Raw genomic sequence first — 17,278 nt, forward strand, 5'->3', positions numbered from 1 at the left:
TAATTTATTAGCTTTACTTTAAATATACCTGTAAATAATCTATGCCAGTATATTTAGGTCTAGGCATTTAAGTGTATATATAATTAGGGTTAAATATTAAATTATAATATTATAGCGCTGCCTTATCTATCTTTTTTAAATTATTATATTCTTTATATTATATAGAATAATATTAAGTCCCTTATAATGCCTTCTTAAAAGGGTTAGAGGTAAAAGTATGCCAGCTCCTGCAAATCCCATGCTGCCATTGTATGCGACGTTCTCAAGGCCTCCCGAGAGGTCCCCGGAGCAGAAGCGCTCTACAACATCGTGGGACACGTGACAATCGTGTCCTCGTCAGTGTTGTTGCACACATATCTATTCGGAGAGTCTCATGAGCTTGAGGAGTCAAGACACCGGCTGAGCTCAAACCTCGAATCCTTGGTACAACTGAGAAATTACTGGCCCAGCGTGGAGATGATGGTAAGTTCATTTCCCGTGTTCCTCCACGATTTCTCACCAGATGTAGATCAAACGACTGGTTGTCTTTCAGAATAATTGCATTCAATCAATGAATGCAGAGTCTTACCGATTCGACAGGTGGATGGTCAAGTTTCTCATTGCTCACGCACTTGCTCTTGAAGACAAGGTGGATGATAGCTGGTCAGCTGCCAGCGTGGATGCAACAAATGGAGATGCCCATCTAGAACGAGGTCGTATCACTCAAGCCATGATTATGGATATACAAAACTACGATACAGAGACATGATGGGTTACTAGACAGGCTTGTTTTTCTGGATGAACATCGTGCCATCCGTCAGGCAATGAGCAAATCCTTTATGGTGACGCGACGCGACGCGACGCGATACTGTTGTCAATGGGGTGAACAAATCAGGGTGTCAGATTAGTAAGAGAATGCCGTGTAAACAGCCGAAGTAGACAGGGAACTGAAAAAGACGATGGCCAATCAGAGCAAACCAAAGCCGTAGCATTTGCTTGTCCAATCAAATTACGTCAAAGCCGGAGCTAGCTGACACCCTCATCACTTAGCCCGAGATCCCTGCTTTGCCAAACGCGATCCGACACTCCGAGTTGGGGCAGCCAATGTCGCATGAACAACGTAAAAACAGTACATGACGGAACAAGGAGAAATCTTGCAGCTGGAACCGAGGTCAATCACTGGTTCTTATTGCAGTATAGGGCAAGTTCTGAGCAATCAATTGTGGAATGATCGTCGGTGTTATGTGTGTTAAAACCTAAACATAAATGCTTACCCTGTAGAAAGAAATTTATTTTTAGGTTAACTGCATTCATGAGATTCGATATGCATTACAAATAGCACAAAAACTAAATAAAAACATTGAATTGTAAACAAACTTCAAGATATACCTAAAGTTCTAAATAGATCTAATCATGACAAGGTATAACCGTGAATCAAGAGCAACGACATGCTAAGACAGCTGATGCCTGTCTACACCATTGAAACTTGCTTTCCATAGATCATCTCAAACATCCTTGACACTATCCTTCAATCCATTCTCAATGGCATAAGCCTCTTCAGCCCGACGCTCAGCAAGAGTGACATACGCGCGGAATTGGCGTGTTGGCACCTTGTTCATGAAAAGCTCGTCCAGCTCCTCGTAACTTCGCATCCGAGTCTCGGGCACAAAGAAGAATGCCAGAACAGCAAAGATAACCATGAAAGCACCATATACAAAGCCAATCTTTGCCTTGAGATTGCCATAACCAGGGTTGAACATGTAGGGTGCGACAAATGACCACATGGTGTTGACGGCGGAAGAGACAGAGATGGAAATGGCAAGGGTCTTGGTTCGCAGGACAGACGTGGGGATCTCTCCTGCAAGGGTGTACACGGTCGATCCAACCCCGACATTGTAGAAGAAGTTATACATGGTGTAGAAACCAACAGAGGCCGTGACAGCAGCGGTGGTGTTGACTGAACCAGAAATTCCCATACAAATGAGAAGCAGAGAGAGGCCAATGCATCCTGCGAGGTACATGGGTCGACGGCCATAAAAGTCGCCAACAAGGAAAGCGATAGTGGCACCGGACATGGAGAGAATTTGAGCGCCAATCTGGATCTCGAAGGACTTCTTGTCGCTGATTCCAAGGTACTGGTACATGAGAGCACCATAATTGGAGACAAACCCAAGACCGGACATGGGTTCAGAAAGGAACACCATAATGGCGATGAGAGATCGTCGAAGGTTGGTGCCCTTGAAGCAATCAAGGTATGAGCCAAGATTTTTCGAGTCAGCTTCTTCGAGGGTCAACTTGATACGTTCAAGATGGCCAGAGGCGTCCTCAGGGTCCGAGTACATGCGCTCAAGGGCCATGCGCGCCTTTTCCATCTTGCCCTTGCGGACCAGATAGACAGGACTCTCAGGCATGAAGAGCTGCCCGATCAGTGCGACACCAGCAAAACCCCATTGGGCAACGATGAGGGACTGCCAGGACCAGTTGGATTCCCACTGGGAGCTGAAGTTGGAGAGGATGGCCGAGATGAAGGGACCAATGCATTGAGCAAGGTTACAGAATCCGATGGTGGTAGATCGAATGGCCAGTGGCGAGACATCAGCTACGTATGCCGTGCAAAGGTTCTGGAAAGCGCCAATAGCGACAAAGTTGACCATCTTGCCAGCGAAGAACATTTCGATCGATGTAGACGCGAACTCAACGCCAACAGATCCAATGTTGATGGCAGCTGCAATCAGAATGACCGGTTTGAAGCCGATCAGATCAGCAAAGTATGATGAGGCCCAGGCTCCAAAGATGGCAGCACCGTTGGAGCCTCCGCTAAGCGCAGATTGCCAGCTCGTCTCGATAAAGTATGAACCGTCGTCGAGTTGTTTTCCGAATCGCTCTTTGAACACGGGAATACTGATTACAGAACCGGAAGACTGGTTCTCGAAGCCGCGGACGATCAGAGTCCAGAGCATGACTCCGATCCACAGCAGAAGCCATGGGTCTCGTCGGAGGGTCTGGAGGTAGGTTCGGCTGTGCTCTTGGTGCTGAATGGCGTGGCCGCGTGTATGGTCTGGAGAGACGTGAAGGGTCTTGGAGTCTGATCGCTCAACGTGAGCGGTTGATTTAGGCTTCTCCATTGGGAGGCAGGATGATGACTAGAGACAAAAAAAATGGTATGAGGGCCAAGAGACAGACAGTGGATCTTGCGGAGAGTGACTGAGAATGGATATCAGCGACAGAAGACGATGCATCTTATATAACGAAGAGAGCGTTGTCAATAGCATCGCGGTACAAAGATCCCCGGATGGAAAAGCTTCTCCAACCTGCTGGTACACCAAAGTGCGGGGCCCCAGATGGGGAGAAAAAGTGAAGGGTGGACTGAGACAAGGGTCTAGACCAGAAAGAGGAGGCAATCGTAATCCAATGGCGATTCGTCAAACCCGGCCTCACTACGCTAGCGCCGGCTTTGAGCGAGTTTCATTGGTGACGCGGAAATGGTTCGGTAGACCAAGCAGGAATTTGACTCGTGATCCAGGTCCTGATTCGGTTGCTGATCCGCCGAATTGAATGCATGAATATCGGGAAGGATCATCGGATCGTGCGATGAACCTGGCTGTCCATGGGCAACGTTGACTAGAGTAATGAGGCCTTGAACGAATTCGGTATACGAGGGGTTTCTCGCGAGATAATACACCGAACAAGACACTACTTACATCGCAGACCATTCAATGACACGGCGTTGCCGACATGAAGACGTACACCATGCATGGTTCTGTGAAGGAACGTGGTAGACTTGTAATCTTACATGGCGAATGGCGAATGCTGGAGTTGAAGTCGGCCCAGTATCAGATTGATCTAGCTAAGTCTCTATACCATTCGAAGCTTGTGCCTTCAGCTCTTCTTCTCTCCGAAAATCCTCAACGATCTTAGCCAAGATAAACTTGATCTCCTTCACTGGCCACTCTCCTTGCTTCTTGTAATCTACTGTGAATGACCACTTTCCCGGCCCAACAACTTCAGTTTTCTGAGCACTATTCTCACTCGGCAGCACAACTTCCATGGTCGTGCTTGGTGGCACCTCTATATCTACTCGAAGAACTTGCTTCTCGGTATCATCGCCCTCAATCCTCCATGAGCTTGATACCTTGCCGTACGGCGTGAGATGTGACGCAGACGCCCAAGTAAAATCGCCCCCCACAACAGGTCGAACCCTCGACCTCTTCCATCCTGCTTCAAGCCGCTGCAGGCCGGCAAGTCGTTCAACCATGAACTTGACGATCGCCCCGTAAGCGTAGTGATTGAAGCTGGTCATCTCGCCAGGGTTGATTGATCCATCTGGCAGCATACTGTCCCAGCGTTCCCAAGTCGTAGTCGCCCCCATCGAGATAGCATACAGCCACGAGGGGCATTTCTCATTGAGAAGCATGGAATAAGCGACGTTGCTGTGACCGGTTAAGGTAAGGGCTTCGCAGACAAAGGGTGTACCAGCAAAGCCAGTACCAATGCGGAAAGCATTTCTTCGAACAATCTCTGCAAGTCGCGACCCAGCTCGTGATAGCTGGTCCTTGTTAAGAAGCTTGAAGCAGATGGCCAATGAGTACGCAGTCTGTGTGTCTGATACGAGGCGACCGCTCGGGGAGACGTATTCTTGGGTGAACTCCGCCCGGGCATTGTCGGCCCACGATTTGTAGAATAAATGATCTTTAGTCTTGCCAAGAATACCACAGACGCGTGCCATGATGTCAAGAGAGTTGATCAAAAATGCGTTGGCTACCAGTGGAGGATCAGTTGTAGCTTTGGCAGCATCTTCTGGGGGAGCGCTTGGGTCAAGCCAGTCCTAGCAAGGTCAGCAAAAGTGACTTTAAAAATTCGTCAAGAAAGACTTACAGAGAGTTGATCAGCGTTGAAATCCCAAAGATGAGTGCAACGATCCTTGTTCTTGGGGATGACCTTGAACCACGTTTCCATGGACTCGAACTGATCAGCCAAGATAGCAGGATCAGCCGTTTCTTCATACAGTGCCCAAGGAGCCAAGACGACCACATCATGCCAGATGGCACAAGGCCAAACAGGGCCCCAGATCCTGCATTTGTCAAGAATGTTTGGAGATACCATTGGAGGCACTCCCCCCTGTCGTTGCTGGTCAAACCATACGCCTTTGAGCCAGTCTCGAAGAATCGGGTAACAGCCGTAGATGTAGGTGGCTGTTGGTGCAAACAAGGCCAGGTCGCCAGTCCAGCCAAGTCGCTCATCGCGCTGCGGGCAGTCTGTGGGGATAGAGAGGAAGTTGTCTCGCATGCTCCAGCGGACGTTACTGAATAATTGGTTCAGCTTGTCATTAGAGCATGTAAAGGTTCCCTGTTCTTCCATATCGGTATGACAGACAATAGCCTCGAGGGCAGCGACTACATCTTGGTCTTCTGAAGGCCAGTTGTCAATTTGGACGTAACGGAAGCCATGGTATGTGAATCGAGGCTCGTATACCTCGGGTTCAGCATCTCCTCGGAGCGTGTAGACATCGGTGGCGTCACAGACGCGTAGAGGTCTAACACCTAGTTCTCCATTTTCGAGGACCTCGGCATGCTTAAGCGTGACTTCATGACCCCGTTGTCCTCGAACAGCTTTGATACGAACGTAACCTACCAGGTTCTGACTGAAATCGAGAATGGTCTTGCCAGTTGGTGTTGTGATCTTGGAAACTGGCTTCAATGTCTCAATTCGTCTGACAGGTTCACGATAACCGGCTGTCAAGTTAATCTTGTCGGATATAAATGGCAACGCAACAGCACCCTCCCAATGTCCAGCGACGAGCTCGTGAGAGGACCAGCCAGGCAACTCAACGGTTGCATCGTACTTTTCGCCATTGTAAATCTCTGCCAGGCGGATGGGGCCTTGCGCTACCATCCAGTCATCGTCAGTTGTAATGACGTGCGAAGAGCCGTCGGAATACTGTAATTCGAGCTGTGCGAGGAGGCTTGTGCGCGTGCCATATCTGTTGCGTATACCGCCATCAAAACTCAACCGGCCAGTGAACCAACCTTCAGCAAGACGGACACCCAGGCAATTGTCTCTGCCGTCAACAAGGTCGGTAACATCGTAGGTCTGATACGTTAACTCGTTGTCATAGCAGCTCCAACCAGGCGCGAGGAAATAATCGCCGACGCGACGGCCATTAATCTCTGCCTCATAAATGCCCTGTGCAGTTATGTAGAGACGAGCTGATGCAATGTCAGAGTTCAGCGTAAATGCTTTGCGAAAGAGATCCTCTGGCTTCGGCTTATCATTGTCCTTCTCCGACCAAGGAGCTGAAATGAATTTGCCTTTCCAGTCATTTCGGTTGAGTAGGCCTGCCTCCAGCCAAGCCCGCTCGCTCCAATCGGAAAATGATGTTTCTCCCTTGCCACGAACTCGGATGCAAACCGTGTATCTTTGACGAGAAGCGATAGGCTCTTCAGCTGGCCAGGGGACTAAATGGGACTCTGAGGATTCCACCTGAGAAGTGCAGACAACATGGCTTTCCTGGCCGCTGACTTTCTCCAGGCGCAGTTCATAAGCTTGCTGCTCAAAACCTGAAGGGGCGTTGCTCAGACGCCAGGAAATGCGTGGTTTGTGCTCATGGATGCCCAAAGTATTGAGGCGGCGATAATGCTCAAAACGAACATCAACAACTTGCAAAAACATAATGACAGATATTTGGGTTCTAAAGAGAAGACGCAATCCTTTCAAATGTGATAAGCTGCGGAGGCACCTTGACTACCACTTTTTATACCTACAGCGCAGGATGCCCTAAAGGCAGAGGCCCCAGACCCCCCCGAGTGATGAGTGGAGGCAGTGGGGTTCAGGCAGTTTCTCCAATTTTTACTTGGCCGATCCTTCACGAGAGGATCGGTACAAGCTAGCCCGAGTCTGGAGGGGTGCATCTATCTATCGCCTGCCGCCGGATTACCCGTATTTCTACCTATTGACTCTCAATGGTCGCCTTCCAGGAGCAGAAAGATGCAAGCCAGATGCCGCACAGCATGGAGACAAGTGTTTGGCCTTGGTACAAGCCAAACTCGTTCGCCAGCCACCTGGCCACTGTACCCCCGACAATTCCCATCCACACCACAAAAAAGCCTGTCTCAAACCACTTTTTCCGACTACTATCCTTCTTGGAAATCTCCGTGCTCGCTCTCATTGCCGTTCCCCACGTATCAGCCGTCATTGTCACCAAACTCCAGATGTGTATTGCTGGCAGAGGGATATTATAGAAGAACATGCCTGGCACAACATACCAGCACAAGGCCAGCCTCAACCTATCCGGATTACGCAAAATATTGTAGATTGTCGTAATGCCGATTCGAAGAAAGAGGTCCCGGTAGCTGAAGTAAAGCAGCTTGTGCGATGTGAAGAAGTATGAGAGCACGGCCACCGCCACAACTAGAGGTCCAAATTCACGTCTGGCTGCTGCGAAGAACGCCATTGGATGAGACATGCCATAGACACGAGGGATAAGAAGAGATTCGATATGCGTGGCTCGGGCCCAGCGGACTTGCTGTCGCAACCAGCGTGTCACTGTAGTCGGCGTCTCAGTGGCGGTAAGGACGTCAGAGGCAAAGACAACGCCCCAGCCGCCAACGAGAAGGTTGGTCGTAAGGTGACGGTCCTCATTAACAATCTAGCTCCAGATTAACATTGTTTTCGAGCCTTGTACCTTGTAACGTACCATTTGCTTGCCAAACACCTTTTGCATATACCACGGCATAAGAATGGACGACAGAGCTGATAGTCGAAAGGCAGTGCAAGGCCCGCTTTGGCAGTCACTTGTTGCAGTACAAGCGGGCGTAGACCTGGTCAGATACAGCTCGGCCCAGTAGACCGTGGCAGCCAGGCGCGTTACTACCGTATCATCGCCGTTGTGAACTGTCAATCCTGAGCTGGCACCGCCGATAGTAGAATCTCCCGCAATGGTACTGATGGTCCTCTCAAGGGTGTCCTCCAGCACTATGGTGTCAGAATCTGACGACCACATGAACTCAATGCCGAGCATCTCCGCAATAACAAGCGAGAAGATGAAAGTAGTAAACATTATTCCCTTCTTGTGCATGTGTTGTTGTACAAGACATATATGTCTAATGCCGTCTGGCTCGTCGATCAAGCAGCCCTGTTGATCAAGTATAACTCGTGCAATACTCATGCACTGCTGGATCACTGCCTTGTTGCTTTCGCTTTCGTTGATCTCCCGCCCCTTCTCATGTTGAATTGCTAAATGTTTATTATAGAGTTGTTCAGCTATGTTGCCCAAAGGTTCCTTTATGTGGATGATCCGAGACTGAGAAGGATAGACCTGTCTTCTTATTAGTAACGCTGATTGGAGAGTAGAACTGACTCAATGTAACAAGACCTTCTCAAACACGTCTACCATGTCTCCATCTTCTGCATCGCTACCATCAATGCCGACCAACATAAAAGCTTGACCGTGAGCTGCCTTGTAACTTTCAAGAGCTCGCGTGAACAATGCAGGGTCTTCCCGATACCCAACCACAGCCGATAAGCAGTCGAGCTTTGTGACAGTTTCCTTCATCATAAAGCCGAGATTTTGTCTCTTGAGATTATTCTCCCTTTGAAAAGTTGAATAGAAGGATATACGACGTCGTTCGTTGGCAAAGCGATTGCATTCGGTGAGTATAATGCCGAAGAGGATATCTATTGTCATTGGGTACAGTGTTTGAATTGTAGCCAAGTAGAAAGCTGGGATAATCATCAGACATCCGGTGAAATTGAGAAGCTGTTTTAGTATCGACAGATGTCGTCCTTGGGAGACATTGGTAAACGCCATCTGGGTTCTGCTGTCGATGCTCTCAACGGTACCCATTGTGTACAATAAGGAATGGCCTAGAGTTGGAAAGGGAGCAGAAACGACAGGCACATAGAAGAAGGAAAAAACGAGTGTATAGATAATGGCAGATTAATGCCGAGAGCTATAAAGTTTCGAAGGTCGCAATTGGTGGATATGCTCGTATAATAGATTTTGTTTGCGACGCAGTTACGTATACGAACCCCACTGCATAAGTCAGGATTTTAGCCCATTATGCCGCAAATAAGATGAGAAACAGACAAAAGGTCCCACGTTTCATTTGACGAGAAACTCAAAATGTTATAGTAGTGATTTACGATTGGTTGGTTCCAGTACTACTAATGTTCCAGGGTCCTTATAATGTAGCGGTGTCAAATGTTAGGGTGAGTAAGAGTAGGTCTGTCCATCTCTTTGAGGAAACTGGAGTGAATATCATTAGCAAGGGGGTAGAGGGTAGATGTCCATAATACGGGTCGTTTTCTCGACTTTTTACCCATTAAGCGGAAGTATTACGACGCGCAAGGGCGTTATAAACTTTAAATTGCCCTAAACATGAAACAGGATATTCTGATGATAGCCGCTGTTTCCGACGTTTCCCTATCTATCCCATATTGGACTGTCATCTCGGCTCCTCACCCTAAATCCTCTAAATATATCCATATGCACTCTGACTAGCACTTCACGCTATTCATCTAATTCTTTCGCCCACAAAGCAGCTGCCATCGTCTTCTATACCTTCCCATTCCACAGGGATGATGTTCACTACTTACAGGGACAACCGAATTCTCCCAGTTTTCATTATCGCCACATGTCTAGTGCTGTACTACTCCCTTCTCAATTCATCCGTGGAAAGGTTTGGTGCAAGGAGACTTCCCGTGAATTCACAATCTGAGCCGGCAACACAGTTGGTTTTGGAGCCCTCCCACCAAAGTCAGCAAACGCAGCCTGGTGGTCATGGAAAACTAGAGGGCCATGATGTTCTCTTGATCTTGAAGACTGGTGGGACATCGATGTACCACCGTCTGCTCATTCACTTGGTCACCAGTCTTTCACCAGAGCGAGTCAACCCGGAAAACGTTGTGATATACTCGGATTATGAAGAGACGATGGGCAACTTTACAACCATTGATGTTCTCAAAAACATGACGGAAGCCACCAAGTCGCATCCAGATTTCGACGTCTACCATGCGGTGCCTCAGTACGTTGAGAATAACGTCTACATTGAGCATGCTAATATAGAAGGCGACCATGAAGGTCCTGTGGGCGGCTGGGTAATTGACAAGTATAAGTTTTTGCCCATTATGGACCACGCCGGCAAGAACTGGCCCCACGCACGCTGGTATGTCTTCATGGAGGACGATGCATATATCTTCCTGCCTAATGTACTGGACTATCTGTCATCCTTTGACTGGAAGGCACCACATTACCTTGGCAGCTCAGCCTTCATCGCCAACGTGACTTTCGCACATGGAGGTTCTGGCTTCGCGCTCTCACGGGGTGCGTGGGAGATGTCGTTCGGGAAGAACCCGCGGCTCGTTGAGGACTTTGCCGAATACACCCGTCAGCACGGCTGTGGCGATCACATCCTGGGACGTGCATTGAACAAAAATGGAATCCGTTTCGGGGAGAATGGCGGTGACGAGAAGTTCACTTGGGGGTTCAATGCCGTGGTGCACTGGAAGTTCGGGTTCAGGAGTGAGAACTGGTGCAAGCCTCTTTTGTCGTGGCACAAGGCGCACAGCAGGGATATAGCGAGATACTACGAGCTGGAGAAGAACTGGAACTTCAAAGTTAGTCAGATCCGTACCACGTGAAATTGGATGAAACCTGTCGTGCTGACACCAAAACAGAGGCCCATGCTATTCAAAGATTTCTTCAAGAAGATCATCGCTCCAGATTTGGGCAAGAGACGAGAATGGTGGGACAATATGTCCAGTCTCTTCGCTATTACTTCTGCCAACACGAATTCACCTCCTGCTCCGCAGTCCAAGTACAATCGCAGTCTTTGGGCCAACGCCTGGAAGTCTGTGGATGCGTGCGAAGCAGCTTGTAAGTCGTGGGTCGAGTGTATGCAGTGGAGCTACTATGATGACTTGTGCCGTATGGACGACAAGCTAATTATGGGGTCTGGATTTGCACCTGGCATGTTTCAGAGGAAGACAAGACTGCTGATTACAAGTGGGTGGCTACTGCATAGAATCAAGAATTGGGAGTGCAACTAGATGCCCAGAGCCATGAATAAATTCCAAGAGGTGGACGGGATAGTTTAAGATCAGCATAGAAATTTAAGTGCCGCAATCTACCTAGACGATTGACCTTGTTTCTAGACCACTGTGCCGCTCAGCAAGGAATGTTGTATCGAAGACTCGTGATCAACTCGACCATCCTGTTGGGTGATAACTTCTGCCTGACATCGAAGTCCACGGTCATGCACGGCAGACCCTCTACTTCCGCACGAAGTGAGCGAGCAAGGCCGTGAAACATGGACATTTTAGGCTTTGAAGCACTTGCCAAAAGACTTCCCCTTGTAACCCAAAGAGCACCAGCCGATTCTTGTGTGAGACGCTGCAAGAGAGAGTTCTTCTGATGAAAAGCTGACCAAAACTGATTGGTCAAGCTCTGAGAGAACTATGCAGATGTGGCCGCGAATGTCTCTCTTGGTCAACTTGAGGAATGTGCAAATTTTAATGGGTAGCCCATGCTCCTCGGTGGCCGTTATAGTAGCTCCCACCGCCTCGTTGGCATTAGCAGCTTCAGAGACAGGACGGACAATAGTGATCTGGGAGAACTCTGGTGCGTGGTGGTTTTCTTTTGCCGGTGTAGCGATATCCTTGAGCGACTAAATCATCATATTGGCACCCTTTTCGTCTGGGCTGGCATAGGCGAGATTCCAAAAGGCGTCCGGCAGAGAAAAATCCATCTCAGCCATTGAATCTACTAGTGGAGGTGGCAGCAGAGGTTAAGCATGGTCGACCAATATCAGTTTGCCGTTGTGTCTGAGAACCTTGCGGATGTACGCCAAGGTTTGATTGATATCTCACGCCATATACATCAGGTTACCTAGACGACGGCCACCACCCCAGACAACAGATGTTGAAGAACACCTCCTAAATTATGTGACGAAGGTGCTGGACTGGGCGTATATTGTCATAGCGTTGAGCCTGAGTGAGTCTGGTGTGCATAAGCATGTTCGGAGTATGGATCAGAGGGAGAAAACTTGATGAGGACTTGAAGATCGCCGTCTGCAAGGGTACATGACTGAGGCATGAAGTGATCAGAAATTGCTGCAAACCTTGAGCAGCAAATCATTCTGTGGCACTGCATTGGGCCTTTTCAAAAGCTTAGAGATCGAACTAAATTTCAGCTCATTATAGATTACAGTGAAAGAGCTGCCTGAAGTGTGTGGTTTCGTAGACATATGTCCATGTCACAAAAGTGCAATGTCCTCCACTGGCACGGTAGCAATAATTTGTAGTGCAATCTTAGTAGGTAGCTGGTAGTATTGATAGCCTCCCTCCATCAAGCAATTGTATACAACCATTCACATAGGCTCCTGCCTTGCTCGTCAGGAACAGAGCTTGACCTGCTATATCCTCCTCTGTTCCACTTCTTTCCAGAGGGCAAGTCTCATTGGACAGATTGCCTTCAAGCCGAGGATTGCTTCCTTTCATCCAGGGCATATTTTCAGTCATCTCACTGGGAAAGAAGCCTGGAGCAATGGCATTGCACCTAATTTTGTAGGGCGCAAAGCATGTGGACAACTGCTTCACCAGGTGCGTTGCCGCAGCCTTAGACGCACTGTAAGCGAAGCCCGCTGCAGGCTTCCGTGAGAAGGCCGAGATGGATGTCGTGATAATCACTTGGCTAGAGGGGAGGCCAGTTCTGTCACGGCTTGCGTTGCCCTTGGCCAACAGGTCAAGAAAGGCAACCACAGTGTAGAACGCAGCAGTGACATTTAGGTTCATCGTCTGCGTAAAGTCCTCCATAGGGACGTCCCATAGCGCCTCACGCAGCTTGTCCAAACTAGGGGTCTCGCCGCCCGAGAATAACTTCGCGACATTGGGTCCTATCATGCCGGAATTTGCAATGAGAACATTGATGTGTCCCTCGCGCTGGTGTACTTGCTCGACTGCAGCTGCCACAGAGTCCTTGGAGCTGACATCGGCAACGATAGGATAGATTCTTCCGTGAACCGCACTGCTTGCTATGTTTCTCAGCTTCTCCTCTCGGCGGCCGAGCACATAGACAGCACGAGCGCCATTGGCCTTGACCGTTCATTAGCACCGTAGGTCTCGCGGATTTAAAGTGAGATAGAATGTAGCATACTTCTAAAGCTTGAGCAATCGTGGCTCCAAGGCCTGAACCTCCTCCTGTAATAACAGCCACAGTGTCTTGGACGGAAAACAAGTTGATTATGCCAAGGTGGGAAGCCATGTTGAAGCGTTGTACTTGTATCAAGCCGATTAATTATTATAGCAGCTTACACAGCTTTTTAAAGGGGTAAAATATAGAAGAGGCAGGAGTCTAGAGTTATTATAACTGCAGATAAGCTAACTAACAAGCGGTAAAATGTGCGGGTTACTCTATACTCTATAAGGATAGCTCAATATATTACAAATCAATTCATAAATTATAAATCAATTCAATCATTACAAATCAACTGATCTATAATAAATTAATTCATGCATGCAAGGCGCGCGATATAAGCTATTAGCTATGGGGTCTACTAACTCAAAATAATACTCTTATTAAAGTACAAACTCATTCCTATATGGCAGATATCGCATAACATGGAGCTAAAGTAAAGCACCTTATAAGTGCGGCATAGGGAAAGACAAGAAGGCCACCGCCACAATTAGAGGTCTAAACCTACATCTGGCTGCAGCAGGGAACGTTATAAGGTAAGCATATAGTATAGACATAAGGTATAAAAAGAGAATTAATATATATAGCTTAGGCCTTATAGACTTAATATCGCAATAAATATATATACTTTAATAATAATAATAATTTAAAATTAATAAAAAGAAATATCTACCTAAAAATTAAAAAAGAAAATATAAATTTTAGCTATTAATTTAAAGCCTATACCTTATATATCTTATAATATATACTGCCTTATATAATTAACTTTTAATATATTTTTACTTTTTTAATCTTTTTAATATAAAATATATAAATTACATTTATATTTTTAATTATATTAAGCCTATAAGTAATAGCAATTATAATTCTCTTACTATCTAGAGTAGCCTTAGATAATGCATTCTATATAATCTTCTCGCTTTTTGTATCAAGCGCCGATATCGCCTCATCAAGAAGCAGCACTTTCGGATCGCGTATAAGTGTACGGGCAATAGCAATGCGTTGCCGCTGGCCACCAGACAGCTGGGTACCATGAGAACCAACAGGGGTAGAAAGACCCTCAGGCAGAGATGACACAAAATCCCAGCCATTGGCAGCTCGCAACGCCGACTCGATCTCCTTATCGCTGACCGTTCCTGTGGCACTCGAGGAAATTGTATCGTCAGAGGGTTCATCGACACCCAACTCGATATTCTCGCGGATCGAACCTTGAAGCAATGCGGGTTCTTGTTGAACGAGTCCTACAATGCGACTATACAGTCGAGGGTTGAGAGAAGTCAAACAGGTCGAGTCAATGTCGATTGAGCCTGTTGTGGGGTCGTAGAACCGTTCAAGTAGAGCGATTATTGTAGATTTGCCGCAACCAGATGCTCCGACGAAAGCAACAATCTGACCCTTCTTTATCTACATAGAAATGATTAGCCGTGAGAACAAAGCGGCAAAGCGTGCTACTTACATTGACATTTATGCCTCTGAGGATGCGCATCTCGGGTCGAAGAGGGTAAGAAAAGTGCACATCAAGGATGTTCACCGTATCGCCAGATTCAGGGCCGTTTCCACGGTTTTCGTCTGTTTCCCTTACCGACGGCTGAAGGTCCTGAAGCCAAAAGATATAATTGGCCGCATTGATGCCTTTAGTGACGCTGGTCGAATATTGGAAAAGTTGGGCAGCCGACTGGCCAGAGAAGAAGACGCCTAAGAAGGCAACGAAAAAAGCATATATGCTAATCTGGTCAAATGATAAAAGGTAGCAACCGTACCAAAAGCCAAGGGCCATAAAACAGTATTCGATAGACTGTGTAAAGGCGAAACAGATCATCATGGCCAACACAGGTCGCTTAGAGCCAGCCAATGCGAGATCCAGCTCGTGGGAGTATCTAGACAGCACCGAATTCTCAATAGGGAGAGATGAAACAGTCCGGATAGAATTTATCGCTTCGGAAGCAATAGAAGCACTGAGTGAAAGGAGCCTCGACGTCTCGCGATCCAGTTTAGCATCGAACCGGATTTTAAGATAACCGGCAGTAACCAAAGGGGGAAGGCCACTGCAGGTGACTACCAAGCCAGGTCTCCAGCTATACACAATAGCTAAGACGCTACAGGCAGTGATGTTGAAGACGGCGACAAGGATAAGACCAACGTTGTAGCCCATAAGTTCAAGGACAGCCTGTGGGTTTGAGTCTATTTGACTGATCAGCGCTCCGGTGGTATTCTCTTCTCGATCAAAGAACTGCAAATCCTGTCGAAGGATGTTCTCAAGAATAGATTTGCGGAACTTGTGACTCAAATTATGAGCAACAACGTTTGTGGCGTATCCTAAAGCGAAGTAGGCAACGAAACACCCGCAGGCAAAGACGATGAACATTTTGGCATAGAAGTTGCCTTGAAGCTCTATCTCAGATCCTGTGAGAGAGAAGACCTCCACGATATTGGCAATAAGAATGGCCAGGCCGGGAAAGGTCGCGCCTGCGAGATGTTAGTAACCGAGGGGGGTTGACAGAACCAGAGTTAGAAGACCACTTACCTGCCACGATGCACGCCATCAGGATGACAATAAATGCCAACCTCAGCTCAGGCGTCTGGCCAACGATCCGAATAATGACAGAGATGACACCGCGCTGCTCATGCTGATCATATCCACCTAGATCCTTGCTTCCATCGACATCACTTTGGTGGGAGGTCTCATGCCGAGTCAAAGTGCTGCTTGGTTCAGTAGACATCGGGACGTGATCTAGGGGCTCAGATTGGTCCGTAATGTCTCTAGACTCGTCGCCCTGTGCTGTGAGGTTCTGAATCTGCACGAGTTGAGCATAGGTACCGCCGCACATGGTCAGAGACTGATGAGTACCTTGTTCGACGATGCGTCCTTTCATCATGACGATGATGTTGTCGGCCTTCTGGATAGTAGCAAGCTTGTGAGCGATAACAATTGTCGTGCGACCCTTAGAGACCGTATCTAGCGCCTTTTGAACAATACCTTCAGCTTCAGGATCAAGTGCACTTGTAGCCTCGTCCAGAAGAAGGACCTTGGGCTTGGAGATAATACTGCGCGCAATAGCAATACGTTGTTTCTGGCCACCAGAGAGCAGGCACCCATGCTCGCCAACCTGGGTATTATATCCATTAGGTAGCTTAGAGATGAACTCATGGGCAAACGCCAGCTTAGCAGCTTCTTCGACATGGTGCATCTGCTCGTCTATTGGCGCATCTTCCCATGCAGTGCCAGTTAGGCCAGACCGAATGTTATCGAAGATGGTTCCTTGGAATAGGACTGGCTCTTGCTGCACTAAACGGACATTGGTTCGGAGCCAGTTCAGATTCAGCTGATCGATTGGGCAGCCATCTAACGAAATCGTGCAGGACTCAGGATTATACCAGCGCTCAAGGAGGCCGATGACAGTGCTTTTTCCGGATCCAGATTGACCCTAAAAAAGACAGTTAGACACACTTCCATATCGGCGACGTTTTGAACTCACAACTAGGGCAGTAGTTTTTCCAGCAGGAAACTTGACGGAGTAGTTGTCAAGGACTGCGATACCGGGTCGGGTTGGATAGGCGAAAGTAACATTGTCGACAGAAATTTCTCCTATCGTCTCTGATGGTATTTTACCGGTGCTGTCGAATGAATCAATCTCGGACTCGCGGTCGATGAGGTCAAAGACTTTCGCCGCAGCAACAGATACCCGGGTAAAGTCGACGGAATATGGCGCAAGCATTGTGAGGCTGGTGGCGGCGATGATAACAGAGAGGATAACACTTGATTGTTAGCGGGTAACTTGGCCAACCTGTGCGAGAGCTACTTACGTGACGATTTCTCCAGGCTGGTCTATCTCACCCTTAGAAAACATTCGGATACCCTGCCAGAAAGCAAGACCGTAGCCCAGGTAGACAATGCAATACTCGGCTGAAAGCAAGGTGCCAAAATGAGGCGAGATTTTGTTACCAACGTGGTGGGCATCGGTCAAGTAGGTGTTGAATTTGCGGACTAGCCTGTCGCGCATCTCAAACGCATGGATTGTACGGGCGCTTGATAAAATGTTCTCTGCGAATGAGTTGGCTTGGGAATGGATTTCTAAGATATTGGTTTCATGGCCTGCCATGATACCAGCC

The 17,278-nt window shown here is 47.9% G+C and overlaps 7 protein-coding genes across 7 annotated transcripts; 2 read left to right on the forward strand and 5 right to left on the reverse strand.

The window, feature by feature from the left end:
* Window positions 1-459: 459 nt before the first annotated feature.
* FPRO_11372 (uncharacterized protein) lies at window positions 460-748 on the forward strand (the record flags this gene model as incomplete). Its single annotated transcript, XM_031220841.1, has 2 exons — window positions 460-462; window positions 533-748. 2 exons carry the CDS (start codon window positions 460-462, stop codon window positions 746-748), a joined length of 219 nt encoding a protein of 72 aa, XP_031086459.1.
* Window positions 749-1,484: 736 nt separating this feature from the next.
* On the reverse strand, window positions 1,485-3,104 carry FPRO_11373 (uncharacterized protein; the record flags this gene model as incomplete). The annotated part of the gene is made up of 1 exon (XM_031220842.1): window positions 1,485-3,104. One exon carries the CDS (start codon window positions 3,102-3,104, stop codon window positions 1,485-1,487), a length of 1,620 nt encoding a protein of 539 aa, XP_031086460.1.
* Window positions 3,105-3,826: 722 nt separating this feature from the next.
* Window positions 3,827-6,648, reverse strand: FPRO_11374 (putative alfa-L-rhamnosidase; the record flags this gene model as incomplete). The annotated part of the gene is made up of 2 exons (XM_031220843.1): window positions 3,827-4,804; window positions 4,855-6,648. The coding sequence occupies 2 exons, from the start codon at window positions 6,646-6,648 to the stop codon at window positions 3,827-3,829; spliced, it is 2,772 nt and encodes a 923-aa protein (XP_031086461.1).
* A 277-nt stretch (window positions 6,649-6,925) lies between these two features.
* On the reverse strand, window positions 6,926-8,821 carry FPRO_11375 (uncharacterized protein; the record flags this gene model as incomplete). Its single annotated transcript, XM_031220844.1, has 3 exons — window positions 6,926-7,624; window positions 7,673-8,293; window positions 8,351-8,821. 3 exons carry the CDS (start codon window positions 8,819-8,821, stop codon window positions 6,926-6,928), a joined length of 1,791 nt encoding a protein of 596 aa, XP_031086462.1.
* A 737-nt stretch (window positions 8,822-9,558) lies between these two features.
* On the forward strand, window positions 9,559-11,025 carry FPRO_11376 (uncharacterized protein; the record flags this gene model as incomplete). Its single annotated transcript, XM_031220845.1, has 2 exons — window positions 9,559-10,593; window positions 10,654-11,025. 2 exons carry the CDS (start codon window positions 9,559-9,561, stop codon window positions 11,023-11,025), a joined length of 1,407 nt encoding a protein of 468 aa, XP_031086463.1.
* A 1,260-nt stretch (window positions 11,026-12,285) lies between these two features.
* On the reverse strand, window positions 12,286-13,237 carry FPRO_11377 (uncharacterized protein; the record flags this gene model as incomplete). Its single annotated transcript, XM_031220846.1, has 2 exons — window positions 12,286-13,068; window positions 13,130-13,237. 2 exons carry the CDS (start codon window positions 13,235-13,237, stop codon window positions 12,286-12,288), a joined length of 891 nt encoding a protein of 296 aa, XP_031086464.1.
* Window positions 13,238-14,071: 834 nt separating this feature from the next.
* FPRO_11378 (uncharacterized protein) lies at window positions 14,072-17,268 on the reverse strand (the record flags this gene model as incomplete). The annotated part of the gene is made up of 5 exons (XM_031220847.1): window positions 14,072-14,572; window positions 14,625-15,634; window positions 15,693-16,593; window positions 16,645-16,924; window positions 16,973-17,268. The coding sequence occupies 5 exons, from the start codon at window positions 17,266-17,268 to the stop codon at window positions 14,072-14,074; spliced, it is 2,988 nt and encodes a 995-aa protein (XP_031086465.1).
* Window positions 17,269-17,278: the final 10 nt, after the last annotated feature.

Source organism: Fusarium proliferatum, assembly GCF_900067095.1.
Source record: "Fusarium proliferatum ET1 genome assembly, contig: FPRO_scaffold010, whole genome shotgun sequence".
Classification (NCBI taxonomy): Eukaryota; Fungi; Ascomycota; class Sordariomycetes; order Hypocreales; family Nectriaceae; genus Fusarium; species Fusarium proliferatum.